This window comes from Amblyomma maculatum, chromosome 1 (assembly GCF_055883805.1).
Source record: "Amblyomma maculatum isolate TAMU_Amacu chromosome 1, ASM5588380v1, whole genome shotgun sequence".
Classification (NCBI taxonomy): Eukaryota; Metazoa; Arthropoda; class Arachnida; order Ixodida; family Ixodidae; genus Amblyomma; species Amblyomma maculatum.
In genome coordinates this window covers 298038818-298063948 of record NC_139344.1, presented here as the reverse complement: position 1 = coordinate 298063948, position 25131 = coordinate 298038818, and the positions used below count along the sequence as shown (strand labels likewise).

Genomic DNA, 25131 nt, shown 5'->3' with positions numbered 1-25131 from the left:
CTGGCTAGGTAAAAAGAATCAAAGAAATTAGGACCGGATTCAAGATAACTAGGAAAACTGTTTAAAGGGAGACAACGCTGTGAACTACATCACATCAGTTACAGCCGAGTCATTTAAGAGTGACAATAAAGTAATCTCCACAAATCAGGGGGCAGCACAAGATAGCCGAATACAAAGCAGCTTAGAAATGACCAATCTAACCTGGAAAAAGGCAGAAAAAAATATTCCTAAAAGCATATCTACAGGAATAGATGAACTTCCAATCAGCTGATTAATAAGCTTTGTCCAAGAAGTAAGGAAACATTGTTAAAAGCTTTGGAAACAGTCATAACGAATAAGCGAATTCCGGACAGCTGGCGGCAGAGTAAAATGAATTTGATTTATAAAGGGAAAGGAGAAAGGATGCACATAAAATCCTACAGGCCGATTACCATAACATCTGTTACATACAGGCTGGCCATGCAGGCGGTGCAATTAAAGATGCAAGCATGGGTAGAAAGTAACAAGATACTCGGAGAACTTCAGAACGGCTTTAGAAATGGTAGGCGTTTAGATGATAGCCTGTTCGTGCTTATCCAATGCATCGAAATATCTAGAAGGGAAAATAGACCTTCGTATTTGGCTTTGCTGGACGTAAACGGGGCGTACGACATTATAAACAGGGAACTCCTGTGGAATATATTAAAAAAAGATCAGTATCAGTAATGAGATCACAGATTTCCTACAGGAAATGTACCGGGATAACAAAGTAATTACATGGGAAGGGATAAGAAGTACGGAAGCTGTCAAGGTATGCAAAGGACTAAGACAAGGTTTTCTTTTATTACTGCTACTGTTCATGCTTTATATGATAAATATGGAACGGAGGATACAAGAAAGTAACCTAGGTTTTAACCTGTCAAATAGATTAGGCGGAAAGATGGTAGAGCAGCGCCTCCTCGGTTTAATGTATGTAGACGATGTTGTTGTACTGTTAGCTGATAATCAGGAAGACTTGCAAACTCTAGTTAAGTATTGCGGAGACGAAGGGGACGCTCTAGGCTTCAGTTTTAGCGCAGTTAAGTCGGGTCTGATGATTTTCAACGGCTCAACTGATCAGGGTCTTAAAATACAAGGCCTTGAAATACCTAGAGTAGCAGAATATAAATATCTGGGGGTATGGGTAAACGAAGGATTGGCATACATTGGAAAGCATGAGCAATCACTTAAGGCAAAAGGGCGAAGGAATGCCGGGATAATGAAGCATAAGGCATTGTGGGGATACAACAGGTATCAGGTGTTGAGGGGTATTTGGAAAGGAATTACGGTGCCCGGGCTTACTTTCAGAAATGCGGTTTTGTGCCTAAAATCAGAGGTACAGTCGACATCAGAAATAAATCAGAGAGCCGTCGGACGATTAGCACTAGATGCCCATGGCAAAACTACAAATGAGGCGGTACAGGGAGATATGGGCTTGGCATCTTTCGAAGGATGGGGAGCTCAGAGTAAAATATTATATGAGGAACGCCTGAGGAAATTGCACAGTAACAGATGGGCAGCTAAAGTATTTAAATACCTATACCTAAAAAGCGTTGACTCACAATGGAGGAAAAGAACTAGGAAACTAACCAGTAAGTATGCTGCTCACAAGGACGAAGAAATAAAGAGCGTTAAGCAACAGGTCAAACACACAGAAGGTAAAAATTGTATAAATTCTATGGAAAAGAAACAGAGTGTGAAACTATACCGAAAGTGGAAAAGGCAGATCAGGAAGAAAGCTTTCTTTGATAACTCAAGAGGCAGTTCTCTACTTTTTGAAGTTAGATCAGGGTGTCTTAGAACATGCAGCTACAAAAAGAAATTTAACCATGAAGATGACACATGTGCAGTATGTGGTAAATCCACAGAAACAATTAACCATCTTATACTTGAATGTGATGGCATCCATCTGGAAGTCGATGCAGGCGCAGTCACTCTTCCTGAGACCCTGGGGTTTAGAAATACCAGTGGCTGGGTGAATGAACCTGCGGTGGAAGCTAGCAAAAAACGATTGGAAGATTGGTGGATTAAAAGCAGAAAAGTAACATAATGTTAGTAATTTAGAAACAAAAATTCAATAGACAGAATGATGGTATAGTTAACCGATCTAAAACAATAATTAAGATATAGGGGAAAAAAACGAACATGATAGCAACTGCTATCACCCCGTTTCAAAGGGGACACTCCTATATTCCATCCATCCATCCATCCAATGGCGGCGTTCAATTTACCCTCCGTGCTCTAGTATACAGCTTGGACGTAGCGTAGTGCTGTATTGCATGACTAAGAAATAAACCTTGTTACATGGTTAATTTTTGTCAACTAAGCATTTGCAGTCTGTAGAAATACATTTCAGGCAAGAATCACCTCAGACATTTCTTCATTGCTTACTTAAATTCTGGGAAGTATATTTGATCTGTCCATACCCTAGCCGCGGGTTCCTGGACACTAAAAAATGATGTATGGTTTTCATACAAAAATGGCCAGACAAAAAATATGGAGTTGAGATGCCATTACTTCACAACAGTTCCCTATTAATTGGTGAACTGCATAATGGCATTACTTATTTCTCATTTAAAGTGTATTAGGAGCAAATTATATTTTAGAGATTAAGTGCCCAGTGAAACTGGTAAACTTTTTAATTGAATTATGGAGCACTTGAATGTAGGTGACACAACTCACCTGAATGCCATTTAAAAGAGGCAGCTTTGTCTTTTCCAGGCATTATTTTTTTATATTGTGCGAACCTGTGCTATGATAGTGCTGCATTCCAGTCAAAGACTTGTGCATAGAGATGTACCAGACCCAAACAATTACAGTTCCTTCATAAAACTGTTGGGAATTCCTAGTTGACAGTGGAAGAAAGAAAAAATGTTTATTCTGACACTGGGTGTTCAGCAAGATATATTTTAACAGAATATTTGTAGCAACAAAGGACAACATAGAGAGGAGATAAGCATAGGATGCCACTACTTTTAACAATACTTCATTACAATAAAATGCACAGAATATATCTGTGGCAGGTGACTTTTTTTGCCACATGCTACAATCTTCATCCAAAAACAATGCCTCTGAATATAGGTAAATAATCGAGAAGCATGACATGTCACTCCTGCATCAATTAGTCCCACATCTGCTGTAACACAGGACAAAATTTCAACATTCCTGTCACTGCGTGCATCAGGACTGGCACGAATAATGGGGTCGCCAATGCACTTGAAGTTGCCTGTTAGCACGATATGTCGGTCACAGTCAATAAACTAGCCATGCTTTCAAAGCAATGAGCTGAGTGACAGTATTAAAAGCATAAACATTAATTAGCCACCATAGCTTCCTAGAGAGTTGAAATTTGTGACATATCAACCAGCCCTTGGAATCGATATCACATGTCAGGCCTGGACAAGGGACGGTATTTCGCAGAAACAAAACCAGCAGACAAGACCACAGAATGCGTGATAAGGACGTTAAGATCAGCCAGAAAGGGCTGTAGTGCCCTCTCGGTCTCCTCCTCACTCTCGATCTTCACCTCTTGGATAGCCACATCTGGACGCCTGCTGTGCAAAAGTCACCGAAGTTGCAGCTGCCTGTGGCGAGACCTCAGGCCTAGTATACTGAGCATTGCGAATTCTATCTCTTGAGGAGCCGCCATGATGACAGCACACAATTCTGCTTACAGTTCCACGTCAGTAGACAGCGAAGCCGCCTCTGAGCCACTGCCAGGCCTCCTCGACCGCAAACATCGGCACTTCGTTTTACGCTTCAACGCTCGATGGCACGATGCTTGTTGCTTGCTTGGTCATCCTCCTCACTGGATTCAGATGCGCACGCCGCTTCTGGACTGGCTCATCAGCAGTAGTAACCCCATCAGATACAGGAACCAGGCATTGCATGGTACAGACGCTGCTGCACAGAAATGGCTACAAGGGTTGAAGTGTCTGCATAAGCACTTGCAGGGTCTTCAGGGAAGAGTGGTGACTTGACAGCAGATGGCTTCTTGCCGGAAGCTCGATCAATCTCGCCCAATGCCTGTGATGTGGCATCGTTCACCTTTCCCTCGGATGCTCCGATAAAATTTTGCTCCTCCTCAGTAGCTGGTGGAGTGGCATTCAAAGACTTGGCCACAACAGCAACAGGAAGGTCGCCAGTCATGTCTACACCTCAGTGGCATTCATGATGTGCTCCTGTAATCCACCATCAGGAGGCTGGACGTGATGTCATAACTTGTCGGCATGTCAGCACACACTCCTCCGCTGTGTCTGAAACGCTGGCAATTTTCATGCGTTGTATGACAGTGCTGATGAATGTGTCCAACGCGGTTGCACTGAAGGCATAGGGGTGGTCGGCCATGGGTTAGGACGAGGTTCTGCATGCCCCACAGTTAGCTGATGTGGGAGAGTCATCTGCTTTATCTTTGTAACTTTCCAGTTTTCCCCTGAAATTGAGGTGACTTTGCCATAAGCTTGGACACCCTCGCATATGAAGGCATCATCCAAGCGTTCGGGAGGCCAGAAAAGTTTTATCTTTAACTCTTTTAGTTCCAAATACGCAATAACACAGCGGCAACTCTTGACCAATAAATCTCTACACGAGATGAGTTTTTCTTTTGACTATGCTAATTTGCATGTTACAATCCAGACATGCGACATTAAATTGTCTGAGTAAACTTATTTAAGACCCACCACATCCCACAAGGCATCTCTGAAGTCTTGATCACGATACGTGCACACGGCAAGGTTGGCATGCAGAAAAACGGAGTCGACAACCAGCTTACCAATAGTGAGAAGGGGCAGCACGACATAATTATTACTGCTAATTTTGGTCTGAGCAGTACCTCTGCCAGTGGCCGATTGAACTTTTGTGACAGAGAACATTGAGGAATGCATAGGAACGGTACAGCGGCGTCTTTACTCTACACCAGGCTTGTGAGCCCGGTTTAGTAATTCTTGTTGAGTATAAGGATGCCATTGAGTGCTGAGGGAAGCGACAACAGCAGCAGTAAGAAAAAAATAATGAAAATGAACAAATTTTCAAAAAACTGCTCCCAAATATAGGCTGATGTCAATGCTTTGATGACACCATCGAGACACAGTCATATATATTTAAGTCATAAAGTCATGTGACGTCATGAGGATGTAGCGCCAGTGGTTTGACATCACAGCCCATCAGAAGGCTGCGTCAAACTGTACCCTCAATGCAACGAGACTCGGACGTCTGACTCCAAAAAATTATGCATAGTCAAGTGGAAGCGTCGGAGGTCGCAGTCGGATCTTAGTGGAGCGGGTAAGTAAATGCAGAAAGTCGTCGATTAGGAGTCAATAACGTCATCTGTCAATGCAGTCTCAGCAGTGACCCTTAAATTTATTTTAAAATAGCACACAGAAATGATCTGGCCCAAGCAAGAGTGGGAACAAAAGCAAAAAGGACAACACTCATTCAAATTTTGATGCAATGTTTATAATTTTTATTAAACACTTGCTGTTTAGAGCACATATTATAGATCATGTAAACATTGTAATGATACAAGTTGCCAGTCATTGTATTTTTCTGAACATACTATTTTAGGCTGTGAAATCAATCGAATATTGCCATACAGGACGAAAGCAGAAATAATCAATTGGTACTCATTTTATGATGATAAAGCATTTGATATGGAAGCCAGCAAAGCCATTTGAAGCCACTGCCATGGTGGTTTGACAGCCATTTTGGAAACACAGCCAACTGCTTTTTCTGTAGTGCTACTTTACTTTCTCCAGAAAAAAACACACTGGTAAAATGTGACAAGTAGGTTGTGGTCCAAAGAATGACCTCATTACAGAATGCCTCTTGGCCTGCTGTAGTATTGGTTGCTAATCAAAACTGCTGTAAATATTCAGATATAAAACAAATTTTTGCCAGAAATAATGACTAATTATAGCCAAAACAACCTGCCTGACACACTTGTGTCATCTGCCTTAATTGCTATAGTTAGACTGTTGCTAAGTTGATTAATTTTTCTGTCACTGAAGGCTAGAATTTCATTTCAACAAGACTGTCTGAAAATTTTGTTAGAACCAAAGCAACCTGCAAGTGTTTCTAAGGCAGTCAATTAATCAAATACTGAAATGCCTTCTAAAGTTCCAACCATATGCACTACAGCACTCCTCATAATTAAATTAATAAAACAGAAGCATAAAATTATGCAACTGCAGTAGTATCTAATATGCAAATAAAGAGTGCATCATGATGAATAGGGCATTCATTCTAGTGCATGATTGCGCTATTCTGCCTTTCAGCTAAAAACTACAGGAGTAGCTTACAGCCCTTGACAAAAACAAGAGCGACTAAATCTATGCAACAAGCAAAGAATGGTTTTATACTCTATGCACTCATGCAAATATTAAAAACCACAATGGCAACACAATAATCTTAACCCCCTACCGGACATTTTGATTTATAAAATTTGATTGAAAATGGCCTTTTAGTACCCTTACAGCCATCTGTGGGCCGAACGGAACTTTGTGTTGGACTAGCCCTACACATAGCTAATTGACACAACAGTGCCACAAAATACACAATAAGCTGAAGCCATCCAAGTCCATTTAACAGTCAGGTACACACCAACTATATCGCAGTGGTAAGGAAGAAACTAGATGCCACTGGTTAATAGTCAACAAGCATTTATACGCATAAGCAGCCAGGCAAAATATTAAAAAGGGAGCTACACCAAAAGGAAACTTTAAAGAAACACTGCTCTGTAGAAGAAGCTCGCACCACACTCACACAGAAGTGCCAGAAGATCGCAATTAAGATGCAACAGTCCCAAAAGAATGTTTGTCTCTCCTTGATGGGTGCATCGCACTGACAACAGAAATGTGGTCTACTCATATAAAAACTCCCAATTTTGGCCAGCAGGAAAGAGCCGGCCTTCTTGGAGTTATATACATAGTTGGACAATAGTGCATCTCCTGACGAAACTGAACAACTCCCTTTTTTTCCTCATTCAAAAATGCGATGAAAGAGAGTGTACATGTTTGGCACCAATAATTGTAGCTCGATCATTTCACCAACAGTGCAATTTTGCCTAATTTGCATATACTGCTTGCAATGTCGGCAAATCTTCTCTGGGCTACAGGGCTACTGCTCTGCAGCACCAACAATAGCACTTGCTCTCCCAGACTGTATTAGCATCAGGTACTGTTTCTGCCGGCAGCTCCGTCACCTGTGCAGTTACTTCACAACTCATATAAGAGCAATGCAACATGGAAGGACGCATTCAGTGCAAGGACAGAAATTATGCTGTACAACAGCTGTGTGTGCACTTGAGTAAATACCACGTGTGAACTAATCTTTTGCCCCCAAAATCAGTTTGTGCTGCAATTAAAATATGCACAAATTTACTGCAAAATAAAAATCACTGTTGCAACAAACCCACAACAGTATATTGTCAGATGCCGCACAGTCAAGGGGGTGAAAAGTAGACTCAGCGCCCACAGGAATACAAAGTTTGAAAAACCGCTTTCACAGCACGATGTCATTCTTTGGAAAAGCCATGAACATCCTAGTGCAGATTGTGAAAGTATTTCAAAAGCAGAGTATGTAAACCCTACAGGGGTATGAGTGCAACCCATATGCAAGCAAGACTTTCTTAAACGGCTTTCACACAGTGTCCATCCAGGCAGCCATTCATAACTGTTTGAAGAAAACACAGCATGCAACAACATATTGAAGTATATTTAGGGAAACCTGTGAGGCTGGACCACAAAAGGCTCACAATCCACTGGGAGTTTATCTGAAACATAGTATTCTTGTGTAATCTGAAATGCTGCTCTTATATCGTGTTTCAGTTTCATCCAGTTCCCATTGTGAACTGTATTTCTATCTATGTCTGTGCTTGACTATTAGCATAGATGATCACATGAACCGAGCGCATATCTGTGGTGCTCTCTCTCCCTTCTTCACAGCCGGCACAACAGATATGCCAAATCTTCTTACTAGTTCAAACTCTACAGCCTAGATAGCATTTCACTCAAACATCAGTTCTCAAATGGCACAGCAAAGGAACGAAAAAGAACTCTGTACTGTACCTGCCTGAGTGCTGTCTTCAATGTGAACCTTTGTACAGTTGGAATGGCAGCATTTTCAAGAGAATGTAGCATGTGCGACACCACATCAGACTAGACAAGAATCTTTGGCGATTTAAAAATAGTGAACTTCATGCATGTTCAGCTTCACAATATACACTTATTGGGGTGGTTTAAAAATACATTGCTATGTGATGTCAGTGCACACTGAAGAACCCCAGGTGGCTCAAATTTCTCGAGCAATCCACTATGGTGTCTCTCATAGCCTGAGTCACTTAGGGACATTAAACCCCATAAAGCAAGCCAAAAATGCATTGCCTTCAAAATGTCATTACATACTTTGTCACACTCTTTCTCAAAATACTTGTCAACTGTTCACAAGTGGGTACTGTATGAAACCAGAAAAATATTTTGTTTCACTTACTTGTGTTTCTATGGGTATACTCCTCACACATACTCAGAGTTTGAAATAATGTCTCATACTTTTATCTGTTCTAGGATATTCATGGTTGCTCTGCAGATATTATAGGTGCACTGAAATCAAAAAATTGCTTTGAAATATTTTCTTTCTATGTATTTCTATGGGCACCTCCCTTCCACCCCCAGTGCTTAGGTCGCAGATTGGTGTGTACACATCATCTGGCTTTGCAAGTGAGATGCACGTTCAAATGCAAAGGCTACATGTACAGGGTGGACGAGCACCTCGAAGCGTGGCTGCACTCCGCGTCAGCGCATAGAAACAAAGTGGCGCAAGGGGCTTGGAAGAGGTGCTTCGTGTCGTCTGCTACAGCACGGAATCGCACCGTGTTTCTTTACTGAGAAGCGGCCAAATGCGCCGAGATGGCGTTATCGCGGTTCATTCACTGCAGTCCTATGGAAGAATATCAATTGGCCTACCATACTAGCTTGAGCATGGCAATGTCTTATCCGCCGGCGAGGATCATAAGCTCCTGGAAATGAGTGCTAAGCTATGCTGCTAGTATGCCTTAGTGAGTGGTGCTCGGATGATTTGACAAAGCTCGTTCCATGACATCTTTATGTTCATCGCTATCAATTTTAAAAGTACGAAAGCCATTTTTTATTTTGTTGCTTAATAATTATGCTGTCCCAGTGGTAAAAACACCAGCAGTGTAAGAACAGTGTGCGACACGAAGCACCGCCCCCTGCGCCACTTTGCTTCGATGTGCGGCCGGATGCACTGACTCTCCGCGCAGCCAAGCTTCCCGCTGTTTGCACATATTTAGGACCACCCCTGCACAGATACAGAGAGCCCTTGTATTTGGTGCCCAAGTTTTTCTGATGCGCACACGGCTGTCATATGCTGTGCCTAGCAGAAAACAACACCAAAAAGCTTGTGAAGTGAGTCAAGCACTATATGTCAATAGTAGAAAAATACTGATATAATATTCAAAGTGGACTGCTGTTTCTCCTATTCTTGTGCACCTCACAAATAGCCAATTGGTTAAGGCAGAACAATATAAATGCTTAATTTTGCTTCTACAAACTGGCACTCACTAGCATGCCTGTGCACAACTGTCAAACCGTCATCCTGAACACATGCTATGCTGCATTCAGCAAAGCAGGCACCAAGTTTTTTTCAATCCAGCTGTACTACATGCAAACAGCAGATAAGTGTGTGGGCTCAGAGCGAATCCTGTACTGCCAATACAAAGCCACCACCACATAGAGACCAATGTATCGGTACAGGTGCCTACAAAGGGTTTTGGGATATGACAAGTACAAACAAAACCCTTGGTAAGCATGCAGCCATTGAACACCCAACAAAAATGTCTACTATCTTTTCACTGACGGCACTCTTTGCAATCTTCAATATATTTTATCTCGAACTCTGAAATCACTTCTGTATCAATATATAAATATTTAGGCATTCATCTAACTGCCGACCTTAGGTCACATCGCGTAACGCAGATCACTAACAATGCTAATAGTGTGGTTGGTTATTTCCTGCGAACCCAGCGCCGAGCACTTCCATCGGTGAAATTACTAGCTTATTCAATGTTTAACTGACTGAAGCTTCAATATGTGAGCCCTAATTGGGACCCTCGCCAAAGTAACCTTATTAATATTCTCGAAAATCACATGGCAAGACTCATCTACTCGGCATACATCTATCATGAAGCATCATCGAACTAAAATGCAATGATAATCCTTACAAACTTACCAATCCATTATAACATCGCAAGACTGTCTTTTTCACAAAGTTTATTATCATCCCCTGTTCAAGTTTATTATCAGCCCTGCCTATCGCACCTCCAGTCGCAGAAGTCACGACTGTCTATCCTCCCCTTGCCCAGACTTGTGCGCATCTGTCATCATTTTTTACTCACTCCTGGAATGACTTGCCCAACACCGTCATACTTCATTCCAACCCATCATCCTTCAAATCATCCATAGAAAGTTTTATACGTGCCTAAGCCCTCATGTAATGCCCCTTGAATGGGGCCTTTGAGGCACTAATTATGCTTTGCCTGTATGATGCAGCCATTTCATGAAGAACTTTGGTGGCGTGTGTGTTATATACAAACTCTAGGCAGGCGGCACGAATTGTATATACAAGTGCAATAGGTCATGACTCGAGAGTTGTATCATCACCATCAGCCCGACTATACCCACTGCCGGGCCTCTCCCATATTCCTCCAATTAACCTGGTCTTATGCTAGCTGCATCCACTTGACCCCTGCGAACTTCTTAACCTCATCTGCCCACCTAACTTCCTGCCTCCCCTGCTACGCTTTCCTTCCCTTGGAATCCAGTTTGTTACCCTTCACAACCATCAATTATCCTCTCATCGCGCTACATGTCCTGCCCACGTCCATTTCTTCTTGATTTCCACTAGAATGTCGGTAACTTGACTTATTTCTCTGACACACTCTACATGCCTCCTATCTCTTAATGTTACCCCTACCATTTTTCGTTCCATGGCCCTATGCGTTGTCCACAACTTAAGTAAAACCCTCTTTGTTTGCCTCCATATTTCAGTCCCATAGGTTAATACAGGTAAGATGCAACTGTTGTATACTTGCCTCTTGAGGGATACCGGTAAGCTGCTAGTCACAATCTGTGAGTACTTGCCAAACACCTTCCATCCCAGTCTTATTCTCCTATTTATTTTCCTTTTATGGTCATGCTATATCACTGGGAAGGAAAAATGATCAGCACGCAGAAGCTGCATGTAAGAGGCATTAATTGAGGTGGACGCCATGTTTGAGAATGGTGCCGCACCCCTCAGCAGCAGGCACCCATAGTACTGTGTTTGTACAGATCTTCTCTCCTAATTTAACTAGAGAATAAAATGCTCATCGCACTTTTCAAAGAAAAAGGAACAACTATCTCTCCAATTACTGAAATAATAGCCTAAGTATTTGAGGGACTATTTGCTATGCCCCCACAGCCTTAACTGGTTAAGTAGGTAAGCTCCATGCTGCTACAACAGCCTTTGATAAGGTGCTTGTGAAATAATGGCTATGCAGTCATAAACAGAAAACATCATTTTATGTGGTCCGTCATTCCACACCGAAACAAGAAATAAGTAAAAAAATATATAGATGAAATTTTATCAGGCATCACTCACAGTGTCATGTAAAGATCAATGCTTTGCAGCACGTGAATATTCAGCTGTTTTAATATACAGCAAAATATTTATCAGAAATAGATAAACTTGCACCTGCGTCCCGTTTATTAAAAGAGTATCTAAAAATGAAATAGATTATTCCGTAAGGTACGGAACCATCTGTTTCAAAAACACCCAGTATGAAGGAGCACTGAACAAGGGTAGAGCCTCAGTTCGCAGGCTTCCTGGCTATACTGTCCGGCTCGACCTGTGAACTGAGGCTTCCCCCCTCTACCCTCGTTCAGTGCTGCTTCATACTGTGTTATTCATCTTCCTCTCATTCTACCTGGATCCTCAAAAATACCCATTATTGTCAGACCAAATAATGTCACTGGCCCTAGAGCCTGCTGCCGAAGATGCGCGTAAGATTATTCTTGTATACCTATCCCTGTTATGATAAGAGCAAGGGCAAAACTCGTTAATTTAAGCGGTGAATGCAATCCCGGCAAACATTGGTGTAAGTCTAGGGCATCGGATGCTTCTCAAACAGAGGGTGCATATAAGTATGACAAGCTGTCATCAATCTATTCAAACAGAGTTGGCCACACACCTCTGATGTGGCAGCAGGTGTGATGCCTTTGTGCCATCAAAACTGGCTTTATGTTGTGAAGCCTCCTTTATTTTATAAGCATTGATCAAAATGTGAGTGCTGAGGCAACCACTGCAAGGTCAGCTGCCAAATAAATTTACCCTGAAGCAAGTGCCAGTTTATCTGGCTCTTTTGATTATTCCAACTTGAAATGATTTAAACATTTTTTTTTTCAGTCCCTTCAAACTTGAATTTAAGAGCTTTTGCATTAAATTAGGGATGTGCAAATGTTTAAAATTTTGAAGACAAGTCGAATATGTCTGCTTCTGACTTGTATTCAAGGAAACTGATATTCAGAATTTTTCGAATATTCAAAAATTACCGAATCCAAAAAAATTTACGAATTAACTGCAATTTAACTGCTGTTTGCTTCACTGTGTGGGCAGTGAAGCATCCTCAAAACAAGACTGTTTTGTGAAACCTTCTCAACAGAGTGAAGCACTTGACCAAACTGGGAATAAATCTCAAATGGTATTCATAAAATAAAATTCTGTACTGCAAATGGTTTTCGGCAGTTTTTTATTCAAGCTTTCGATTAATTGGGACATTTTTTCTGATTCTTTGAATTAACGAGTTTGCTGTGTTTAGCTATAACCAGTTTCACGCAGGCCCTTCTTGTACAAAAAAAAAAAACAGTATACGGAATCCTGCATAAGGTTGGTGCAATATATGTCAGTAGGGTATAAACAGGACAAACAATGTCTGCTTACTTTTTTTATCACTGATCATATATTTGATGTTTGAAGGCAATTTTCTCCCATATTCAATTTGTTTCAAATATTTCAATATTCAAACTCCCCTTTAAATTGAAAAACAAAAACACATTCAAACTTGATGACTCTTGAAGTAGTTCAGCCACAGTTGATATAACAACAGTCATGAATAGGACTGAGCGTACAATGCATGGCATGATTTTTTATGCAAAGAACTATATGCTTTGAATCTTTTTTCTTTTGAAACTAGACACCATCCCATGTGTTGCCCATGCAAACTACAATATTTTCAGTTTATGGCTTTGTCCACAGTTATAATATGTCATGAACAAAGTGCCTTACTGTGTGCACTCTGCAGCAGAAAATCTTACCTATATCACACACCAAAAAACAGGCTGAAATAAAAGCCAAACAGTGGTTCTGGTGCCCCAGACCGGTGTCAGGATTTCATTAAACCTCGTAATGAGCACTTCTCTCAAACCTCCGCAGTGATCTATAGTTTTAAAGATTCTAAAATGAGTACTGAGCCAGACTTTTTAGTTTTTATGCATCAATAATCATTATTATCAACCAGTTCCGATTTCAACTGTGAAAAGCACCACAAATGCTGACAGGGAAAAAGGCATGTGGCATCACATGCAAACCTGTGCATGTACAAGTCACCAGAAGCACACCCATTCCTGCCATTGCTACTCTGCACCAAACTTCAAAGAAATCACACTATGTGTAGCAAAACCATTCACTTCTCATTTGTCATGCAGTTTTTAAACTAAACTCAAATAGGCTGACTAATTCTTCACTTCTATTAGCATTCACCACAGCTGAACCATGTTCCTAGTGTCATCATCCACAACTCTACTTCTCCACACAACCTATCAGTATTGGGTAGGTTAGATTCAAATCACCCTGCAGAAACACTCAGATGTAGTACAGACCAACATATAATGTTTACAAACACAGGGGGCACCTAACTGGGGGTGCTAACCATATAGAAATACATGGAAACAAAGATTTTCAAAGCAGTTCTCGAATTTCGAAGTGGATCTATGATGTTGTTCCTTCATGAAGAAAAAAATATGTCATTTCAAAGCTGGTATATTTTTTTAAACACTGCAATATGTTTGGCCAGCCAGCCTCCCTTTGAAGGAATGAGGTGGGAGCGCAACAAATGCAGGCGAGACCTTCAGAGAATTTTTCTCACTTCACAGAGTACCAACGGAGAGTTTTTAAGAGCAAGTGCTTAGAAGGCAAGTACGACAAATTATGCTGTACGTCATTTAAAACCTATCTTTTTCGAACAAATGTGTGTTGTGAAGTTGGACATAACACCAAAAGGTTGTACATCCACTGGGTGTTTCTCCAAAATGAGCAAGCTTCTCATGCACATACCATAATGTGCGGTACATTTTGTAGCAAATCATCAGCCAGACTATAGCCACTGCAGGGCGAAGGCCTCTCCCATATTCCTCCAATTAACCCGGTCCTGTGCTAGCTGCATCCACTTGAGCCCCGCAAACTTAACCTCACCCGCCCACTTAACTTTCTGCCGCCCCCTGCTACGGTTTCCTTCAATCCCTTGGAATCCAGTTTGTTACCCTAAGCAACCATCGGTCATCCTCTCTTCGCACTACATGTCCTGCCCATGCCCATTTCTTCTTCTTGATTTCCATTAGAATGTCAGTAACTTGCGTTACTTCTCTAACCCAGTCTGCATGCTTCATACCTCTTAACGTTACTCCTACCATTTTTCGTTCCACAGCCCTCTGCATTGTCCTCAACTTAAGTAGAACCCTCTTGGTTAGCCTCCACGTTTCAGCCCCATAGGTGAGTACAGGTAAGATGCAACTGTTGTATACTTTCCTCTTGAGCGATACTGGTAAGCTGTTAGTCATAATCTGCGAGTGCTTGCCAGATGCGCTCCATCCCAATGTTATTCTTCTTGTTATTTCCTTTTCATGGTCCGGATCTGCGGTTACTACCTGTCCTAAGTAAACATATTCGCCTACTACTTCCAGTGCTTCGCTACCTAACGTAAACTGCTGTTCCTTCCTGAGGCTGTTGAACATTACCTTAGTCTTCTGCATATTGATTTTCAAGCTAGCCTACCCTTCTGCTTTTCCTGTCTAGGTCATCAATCATTCTTTGCGGTTCATCCCCTGAGTTACTTAGCAAGGCAATGTCATCAGCGAATCGCAGATTACTGAGGTATTCTCCATCTACCCTTATCCCTAACTACTCCCATTCCAAGTCTCTGAATACTTCCTCTAAGCAAGCTGTGAATAGTACTGGGGAGATCGTGCCTCCTTGCCTAACGCCTTTCTTTATGGGAATTTTGTTACTTTATGCAGAACTATGGTTGCTGTGCACCCCCTATATCTTCCAGCACTTTCATGTACGGCTCATCTACCCCCTGATTTCGCAATGCCTGCATCACCGCCGAGTTTTCTACTGAGTCAAATGCTTTTTCTTAATCAATGAATGCTATGTATAAGGGCTGGTTATATTCCAAGCATTTTTCCATCGCCTGGTTGATGGTATGTATATGATCGATAGAAGAGTACCTTTTCCTAAAACCTGCCTGATTTTTTGTTTGATTGAAGTCCAAGGTTGTCCCGATTCTATTAGCGATTACCTTAGTAAATAAAAAAATTTGCAAATACTGCCATTGAAAATAGACAGTGTAGAATGAATCCTCAAACATCATGCCAAGTGCATGAAACCAAATAAAGGACAACCCTGGCTGCCTTCAAGTGCTGCCAATACCGCTCAAGGATGCCGGATTAAAGAAGATTGGCGCCACATGAGTTTTTAAAGTGATTTTCTGATTTCACAGTGTACCTGTGCTGTTGTTTGTTTATGAAGAGCGACCCTGACTATCCTAGAACTAATTGCAAAAGTATTAAACAATATTTTGAAAACATCCCAAAACCGTTACCTCGTACTGGACGTAAACAGTGAGAGAGTGACCCACAGAAACTCACCTGAGCTGAACTCTTCCAGCTATATACTATCTTGTTTTACACAGAGCATTAGCTGAGAGTGACAAAGTATGCTCCATCATTTTGAAGGCAATCTATTTTTAAAACACAATGATAAATGTGTGCTGTGAAGCTGAACATAAGGCACACTATTTACTGCATGTCTCTGAATCATGCAAGTCTCTTATGGAGTCTGACAAAATGTCGGGCACACTATATTTCCTTGCAAATACAGTCGTTTCATTTATACACCATTACTCTCAAGTGCCATGGCAAGCGAACGATAGAGAGCAGTGCAATGTAGCACAAGATGGCACAGGTAATAACCACGGCTGCCTCAGTTTGGACAAATGTACACCTCATGCAATTTGTTTGACTGTGTGGCAAGATGAATAGGGCCAATATGAAGCACCATCGATACGAGCCCAATTAGGAAGCAGCCAACATGTCGCAAGGGAGATAATCAGCCATCTGGGCTTCAAGTGTGTCTTTCTGCGGAATTCAGCAAGTCTTATGAGCAAAGCACAGCATTTTAAAGCAAGCTCTCATGAATGCACGGAATGGACGGACAGAAAATGTTACTTTCAAGAAAGCAAGTGCACGTCAGTCCATGGCCCTGCATATGACGACCGAAGCGCCATTGTCGTTTCCTCAGTCACCAAACTTGCATGTAATACTTTATGCAAGTGCATTCCCACATTTCTTGTTTTCCTCGTCACAGAAGCACACCACGCAATGAGCACCTAACCTTGGTGCCTTCTTTTTCTCCACTTTCTGCATCAGTCGAGAGATACTGGAGTTGTGCCTCCTAAAAGCTCACTCATAAACTTACAACCCCTTGAACAAGTTTCTCACACTATAAAAAACAATTTTCGTAGTCATCAGACATTTCCCAAATAAGCTGCACTATATTTCCGTCACACTAGCGCGCAGGACGTTACATAATGACCCAAGGTCAGTCAAATAAATCTGCTCCCTTCCATCTTTTTTTACATTTTGTGCCACCAGGCATAATTACAACATGCCTAATGTGACAGGCTTGCTGGTATAGAGCCCCCGCTAATCCACAAAAGAGCAGATGTTACAATTACAAAAGCGGTGAAGGTGCCCATCAGCAGCCTGTACTGCAGTACACGTCATTTCCTGTTCCTCTGGATGAATACTCTTTACGACCCCATTAGATTCGTATCACACAGATTCTACTGCACCGACAGGCTTAACATTTTGCCCAGTTTAGTTTTCTAAGAAAATACCTCACGGCTGATGTAAAACCACAGAAACGAGAAATTATGGGGCATGTTTGCATATAGATCGATAACAGCTGGCAGCATACAAAGGTCTCAAGCTAGTTAATTCTAGAGAACCACTCCACATTCTTTCCTGAAGAAACACATTGTGGCAGTACTTAAGGCCAAGTTGATAAGCTTGGGTACTTTTAATGCTTCTGAATGCTGCCTTCAGGAAGGGATTCATTATTTAATGTTACATTATTCGTGCAAAGTGCAACACATTTCTTTTCTCCTAGTGCTAAACTTGACTGAGTGTTTATATCAGCTAGTAAATACACTGTTCTAAGCAGTAATAAAATCCCATCCACCAAATATGATGCGTTGTTAATATTCCTGAAAGAAATTTAAAGTAAAATTAAACCCATGATAGGCAATGCTGCAGCATGAGAACCACAACACCCAGGATTTGCTGGCAAAAGTGCTCTATGACATTTGGTGCATCAATGCCATGTTTTTCTTCACCTGTCCAAAATCACTGTGACTAACAAAATAGCCTCTTTATAGTGACCAACGATAAAACCTCAATTCTACCACTCTTGCTATGATGCGTGATATCGAAAATCAGGAGATGTTATTCAAGGAAACAAGAGAGGAAGAGGTGTCCAAAGAGCTCATTCGCGAGACTTTGAGGCCACTTTTGCCATTACCAAATCTTCTAAACACCCAGCCACTGATTTGGATGATGCCATAACGGAGGGCTTCAGATTGGGATTCTATAGCCATGAATGACATCCTTGGGATCTTGATTGTCGATGGTAATTACAATGCAGGTTTCACAGTGAGTTTTTGACTATTTTCAGAGATAATTTTTCAGGAGTGCCCTGAGTGATTTGAAAAATAAGGGTTAATACAGGCTGGTTGGCTGAAGAAGAGAATGAAACAGCACTATGCAGCTGTTTTATTGTTTCTGAAATTGCCTTGTGAGTGAATGCTGTGCCCCACAATTCCTCATTCATGCAACAATGCTAAAGACCATAGGTACATAAACAGTGCGGAAGCAGTAATAAATGCACAAAGAAATGCACTAAGTTGTACCAAGTAGTTGAAGCAATCGATTTCCAATTTTGCAGAATGGTCAGTTGCAATGATGTCACATACAGTTAAACCTCGTTATAATGAAACTGTAAAATGTCCACAATTTTTCGTTACATCCAGGTTTTCGTTATATACAGTTTTCGCGTGAAGACCCAAAAGGGCGATGCATAATGAAAACCACATTAAGAATTGATTGTAAGAAAAACCAGCTGAAAGTGCTCACAGTAAAACGAAATTATTCGAAGTCATGGAAGCGGTGAAATGTTTCGCTGATAGTTCGGCGTGACTGTGGCGGTAGCACGTCTACAAGGGAGCGGGGCAAGGGGGATGGAGGAGGAGGAATCAGTCTGGGGGAGAGCGCTTGCGTTTGCCCTGCCACACTGCCTGCGTCTTCACGCATGTTCCCGCTCACTCATCACCGTTGACCGGAAGTGCGGGGGCCCGCGAGGAACCGCACGGCAGCGGTGGACGCACACTGCCCGCCCCGTCTCTTTTTTTTTTTTTTTTGTTCTGTTATTTTTTGCCTCTTTTAAGCATCCACTATTGTAGTGCCGTGTTCCGAAAGCGAAAGCAGCGAAGACTGCTGCGTCTGCAATGTAAATGCGGCGTCGGCGCTGAAACACGGCGCGTTGTGTCAACTGCCGTCGCTTGTTGCTATAGTAGACATTCCTCTCACATCAGTTCGTGTTTTATTGTCCTGAAACTTGCGGGGTTCTGCCAAATTTCCAGTAATTCAGCATTAGTTAAGAGACAGTTGGCGCCGCGAGTTTGTTATATTAAGGTTAACCACCGTGACAAGTTTGTTACACGGAATTTTCAAATACATGCATTTCAATGAGGGCGGCGTTGGGGAATTGAAAAACTTGATAATATCGAGGAATTCGCTACACGAAGGTTCATTACATAGAGGTTTAACTGTATACCTTTACCGTCTTCTACACTGCTATTGCTAGCACGCAGTGTCACAACTGCATTGTGTTTCCTAAATGAGTACAGATGTCAGCATGTCATATACTCTAGCACTTAATTGGCTGAAAACACTGTTCCGCATTGAAGGTATACACTTCTGCGACGCCAAAGCGGAATGCACTTTCACTCAATACTAAACTTCCTACTAAGTATATTCTTTGCTGAGAAAGCCTTCAGCAGTACTGCCTGAACACCAAGCATGGTAAAAAGTATTATCTACTACATTACGTTTGCACCGTGCAAGAGTAACCCGGGGCTGCGATGTGCGCACCCCTCGCAGTTGAAAGGGCTGTGCTGCAGAGATGCTGCCTGGACGTGGGTCATTGGTTCTTTGTTTTCTTGGTCACAAATGGATCACAGGGTTGCAGCCGGCAATCGCACACATTTTCACTCACCAGCTGCAATGTTTTTCACGTCCCCAAAGAGGCTTTATGAAGACCATTTGATCGTTGCCATCCTAACTAGCAGTGAGTTGGCAATCATATCCGGATTTGCCAGAAGGCATTCTTCCAACCATCCGCTCAATTGGTAATTCTTCTCAAGCCGTGATAGGCCCCTGTACCAATTAACTGGCATGCCTACACTCCGGACGACAGTGGCCCGCTTGTGGATGCAGTTGATTGTTGTGTAACCTTTATTTAACCTGTGCCGTGGTCTATATTTGCCAAATGGGTCCATGACAGCCTGCATGAGCACCAGTACAATGCAGAGTTATCAATGAGCATGTAGCGCTTATAACTGCATGTTGACTACTATATTTCTTTCTTGCATTGTATAGGTTCATAAATTTATCTTATTTTTAGTGCTTTCTTTTGCTAGTTTTTTTGTCAATCTCAGCTTGTTCCATCTTTTCACCAGCCTTTGCTTCTTCCCTATTCTATATTGTGTCACAGTTGCCACAGCATCGTCAAGCTACGGTCATCTTTTGTGAGTTTACAGGCTTTTCGTATTTCTATCACGTTTACCTTTTTTTTTTTTTCAGCCTTCTTTTACTCCTTTTCAGCTTCCACTCCATTCATTCCTACTCTTCTTCGATACCAGTCCTTTCCTTCTCTGCCATGAACTCTCCCGAAGCTTTGCTTTGTTTTTTTGTTTTTTTGCCTAGGAATGCTTCCTCAGCCAGTTTCGCTTAGTCAAAGCATTCAAGGCTGGTTTTGTGTGCGCACCGCATGTGTCGAGCGGACCCGAGTGGTCTCCACAGATGTGTATTTTTCAACTTGTTTTACAGTGCAGCTCTTTGGCGCCCGCTCCTGCATTTTGCGTCATCGCTGTCGTCATTGGTGTTGTCCCTCGTAACCAGCTCCGCAGCCGGAAAAGCGTGTGCTCCTTCCCCCCCTCCCCCCTCCCTCTTCCTCCCTGGCGACGACCGTGCGTATTCTCCGATCGCTGCGCACGCTCCGGCCGCCACCTTCTTTGCTAGGCATTGCATAGGGGCTGTGTACACAGCTCTCCTGAACAAGAACAATAAACAACAGTCAAACTAAAAAGGCTCCGATACATGTGCATGATACCTGAAAAAGGAATATGCTCATAAAATGATGCCTTCTGATAGCAAGCTGTATAGATGTGACATTATGAAATGCATCAAGTGCAGCTAGAAAGCCTTAGTGCTAGGGAAAGAAATGCCGACACCACACTGTTCCTCACACACAGCCATGAACAGCAGCCAAGATCCCCAGTTCCACGGTGAACATCAGCTGCCTTACATGCCACGAGAATGCAGCAAGCACCAAGGACGAGAGGAGATGCCTACTCATCAGGCTTGTGCTCCATGTATGATGGTGGTGGCAGGATTTGTGCAGCATCTTTTACCGCTTCCTCATAGCTGGGTGGCATGTCCTGTAATAAGAAATGAGGCAAGAGCTATTGGTAGCTATGACAATTAATGTACCACAATGTGCACAATATTCAACAGCTCCCCGACCTAAAATTATACTGTTTATCGTCGTCACAGAGCTGAATTTGGCTCATAAATTTTGCCAGTTGACACATCTCTGGGACTGCGGCTGGCATCATAACAAGTGAGCACAAGAGGCGTTCCAAGAGATTCTAGGCCGGAGTATGCAAGTTTCTCAGCACATTGTGGGAGTTTCTTGTACGGTAATACAGTTGAGTCTCGTTACAAGAGACACTGTTACAAGAAACACACGGTTATAAGAGACACTTGAAAATGGTTTGGTTGGTTTTCCTATGTCTGCCATGTTAACAACATTGCATACAAGAGACATGGTTACAAGAGACACTCGGTTACTAAGGACAACTTTTTCAGGTCCCTGGAATACATTCCTCACTATTTAGAAGAGACACAACCCAGGTGTGCTCATACAATGCAGCTGAAGCATACTAACTTAGCTTAATTCTGTTCCATATCAGCATCCTTTTTGTTGTATATATCAGGAACTGAGAATGAGTGCTTCCCCATTATTGGGAAGTCAAAACGACCTCGTTTCAGCCACTGGCATCGCATTACTGTCACCTTCGAAGCAAATCAGAATGCATGAATGACATCCAGCATATTTAATTCCTCGCTGTTAAAATTTGATCGCAAGATGAAAGCTCAGAATCCCGATGCCTTTCTCTTTGTGGACAATGCTTCTTGCAGCACCAAAGTTCCCGTGCTCAAAGCCACCGAAGGTATTTTTTTCCTTCCAAACTCCACACCCTACTTTTAACCAATAGACAAAAGCCTTATGCACTCTGTCAAGTTGCTGTACAAAACAAGATTGGTAGAACGCCTGTTGCTCTTCGGGCAGCAAGACTGTACAATAGTAATTGATGCGAAGTTTGTTGTTCAGGTGATTTCAGGTATCTGAAATGGCCTGATAAGTGAAGCTGTGAAAGACCGTTTCATACAAACAGGCTTTAAATGTGATGACGTTATGTAAGAGGGCCCATATATGGATATATGGATACTGTGGAAAGCTTTCTTGAAAATGAAGCTTGGGCGAGCATCCAAGAGACTGCTGAGGTACCAGAATCTATTGAGAAATTCGTATCTGCAGATGCGGGTCTTGCGTGCTTCCGAAGAGCTTACAGACTGTGCAATTCTCGCGCAAGTAAATGGCACATGTGCCATAGAGGATGACTACGAGGTCATTTCAGACGAAAAGTGTCAACATCTTAGGGTGACGAGCATGTAAGAGTGCTTCAAAGGTATTAGAGCAACAGGAAGGCTTGCAAAGTGAAGAGCTTTACTACCAGTGTTTGGGAAGAAACACACTCTGCACTCACAAAAATACACACTAGTATGAATAACTTCTTTAAGCTTTCCTGGACAATTCCCTGTTAATGCGTGTGAATGCATTTATATGCTGATGTGCAATAACCTGATCAACACAGTGCTTTAAGAATTTTTGGTTACAAGAGACCTTGCTTACAAGAGACATCTTTTTCGGGTCCCTTGAGTGTCTCTTGTAACGAGGTTTTTATATATAACATCATTACCTAGTTATGTTATCAAAGCATGCCACTCTACATGGTGACAGAGCCATGCAAACAACACTTGTAGAGTAAAACAATGAAATGGCACCACAAAAGGTGAAAATTTGGAGCGTAGCAAATTCAACAAAATATTTTATTGCAAACTAATGTGCACAAAAGGATTAAGCAACTTACAAACCAACTAAATGGTGCCAACTGAAGTGATCTTTATGGCCAATAAAAAAATATTTCCAATCTCCCAGGAACAAATAAGCTTCATGGTGGCCAAACAACTTCTAAGAATGCACTCTCACAAGAGAGAAATAGCTCTAAACACAGGAGGACAGCAGGCAGCCCTCTAGCATGTCTGTTAGGCAAAATTTTCCAATTAAATTTTTGAGCTGTGCATATCACCAGAGATAAAAAAATTTGCTAGGTATGAACAGTGGGACAATTTCTGGAATGCAATGCTTGCAATACATTTGTCAGAGAAAGAACGCTAGCAGACGGCGGACAAGGAAGAGGAGGACAGACAGGATCCCTATTGCTTTGCATAAAATATATCAGCCTTATGGATCAACATCTCTGCTTTTTGTATGGAGAAAAAACTTTTTTTCTTCTCAATATATATATTTTTGACGTCAGACTAACCTTTTTTTTTTTTTGGGGGGGGGGGGGGGGGCGAATTCCTTTTTCCGCACTGCAACTTGCCACTCTTCTGTGAATATGCAGAATACCAATTTTTTACAGCAATAGTATAAAAAAGCATGCTTTTGCTTTTTTCTGCTCCTATTTGCACTTTGAGTCAATTTCAGCACATTATTACTTTTGATTCAAGCCCCTTGAGAAATGTTTTACCTCTGAAGCATTCACATAAACACTCAGGCTTGCTTAGCCCATTCACAGTTTCCTAAATGCCACAAAACAAAGCATAAATCCTCTTTGATGAGAGGCAGTAACAATGTCATCATCCACAAGGAGGAATGATAACAAGACATGCAGATAAACTTGCCAGCTTGCTTTGGTTGTGCTTAACACGCTGCCCCCCACCATTAATCCTTACTTTACATTGTCTTTTTTTTCTTTGATAAGCTGTTTCTAGGTTGTACATGCTGGCTGGGCATGTGCAGTTTTTTCTTCCAAGTTGCTCCTGGGATAAAAACATCAGTTGTCAGTTCTAATGCAAATGCGTTTTCGCGCACAACATTCCAAGAACTACACATTTCAGTGCATCCATGTTGGCATCAGATGTGCACAGACTGATGCCCCATAATGTGACCTTTTTATTCCGCGTGTTTATGTGCAATACCAACAAGCTCCATTCGTAATATATAAGTATTTACTGCATGGCCATTAGAAATCAATACAGATTTCAAATCAAAAGTGGATGCCAGGATACCCGTCACTAAGTAGGCAAGGATGGGGAGGCACCTTCAGTGACACTTTAGGCAATGCAGTGGTGAATATAGCAAAGCAGAGCACGCACATATTGAAAAAAAATGACAGCACTGATTGCACTACACACCCCCTAGTTTTTCTGAAGGCACCCTTTTATTCATAACGAACATCTTTCTTTTTTACATAGTATGGTGAAATTTGTTTCTTAAATAGTATTATTAGGTAGGCATGTACGCGAAGGGCATGTAAGCAAAGCCCAATAAAGAGTTCCTTTCAGAACAACACAATTGTTGCCTTGGGCGGGCACTGTCACCACTATGTGACACTATAATGCAAATGTGCGCAGTGTTTTTCATGGCTGCATGATGTGAGAGAGCAAGGCTTTTTATAAACTTTATTGCTAGTAGAATGAACTGCTGCATAGTTCTTCGAATGTTTTTTCTGTTCATAAATATGGCCTTTATCCTCCTAATTGTTTGCAATCTTACTCATGAGTGTTGGAGTCGTAAGCATTGCTACAGAAATAAATTGCTTCTCTCCACCCCCCTAATTTCAATTCCTGGAGAACCCTTGTTTGAAAATGTCAGTGAGAAAGGACAACTTTTTAAAAATAGATTGTTCAATACAGCAGAGGAAAGAGCACTTTTTAACAATGACAAAAAAACGTTTTATGCTATTTAGGTTCTTTGCCTATCCATAACTCTGACAACAAACAACATGACAGCATGCAGTGGGGCAGTTCAGCAGGCACAAATGTTAGTGACACAGGCCGCATAGACGTTTCACCAAATGACCAGCATAGTCAGCAGCATATGTCTGCCCCGTCAGCTGGCTTACGAGCACAAACAGAACAAAAGCGGCATCACACCATGTCTCACAGCATAAGTTGTATACATTATTATTTCTTGTGTCTTTGGCTTTTTTTTTCAGTAATAAATCAATTCCTTAAAAGTGCCTAGCAAGAATACGCCTGCGTGCCTTCGTGCATTACATTATGCAACTCTGCTGTCAACGAGGCTATGTACTCAGCC

At 41.9% G+C, this 25131-nt stretch overlaps 1 protein-coding gene across 3 annotated transcripts in view; it reads right to left on the bottom strand.

Annotated features, from left to right (window-relative positions):
* Positions 1–5496: 5496 nt before the first annotated feature.
* Positions 5497–25131, bottom strand: part of LOC146206864 (uncharacterized) — a 77885-nt gene continuing 58250 nt past the window's right edge. For 2 of the 3 annotated variants that reach the window (XR_014704554.1, XR_014704553.1), the window contains exons 7-10: positions 21036–21121; positions 13009–13097; positions 11123–11234; positions 5497–8612 (exon numbers count right to left, since the gene is read on the bottom strand). Coding sequence is in view for 1 of the 3 variants with exons in the window: in XM_084591640.1 (XP_084447766.1) it covers positions 21032–21121 (90 nt within the window). In the remaining 2 variants the exon portion in view is untranslated. Of the gene's footprint in view, positions 8613–11122; positions 11235–13008; positions 13098–20625; positions 21122–25131 lie in introns of those variants that run through there. The other variant, XM_084591640.1, reaches the window with a different exon arrangement.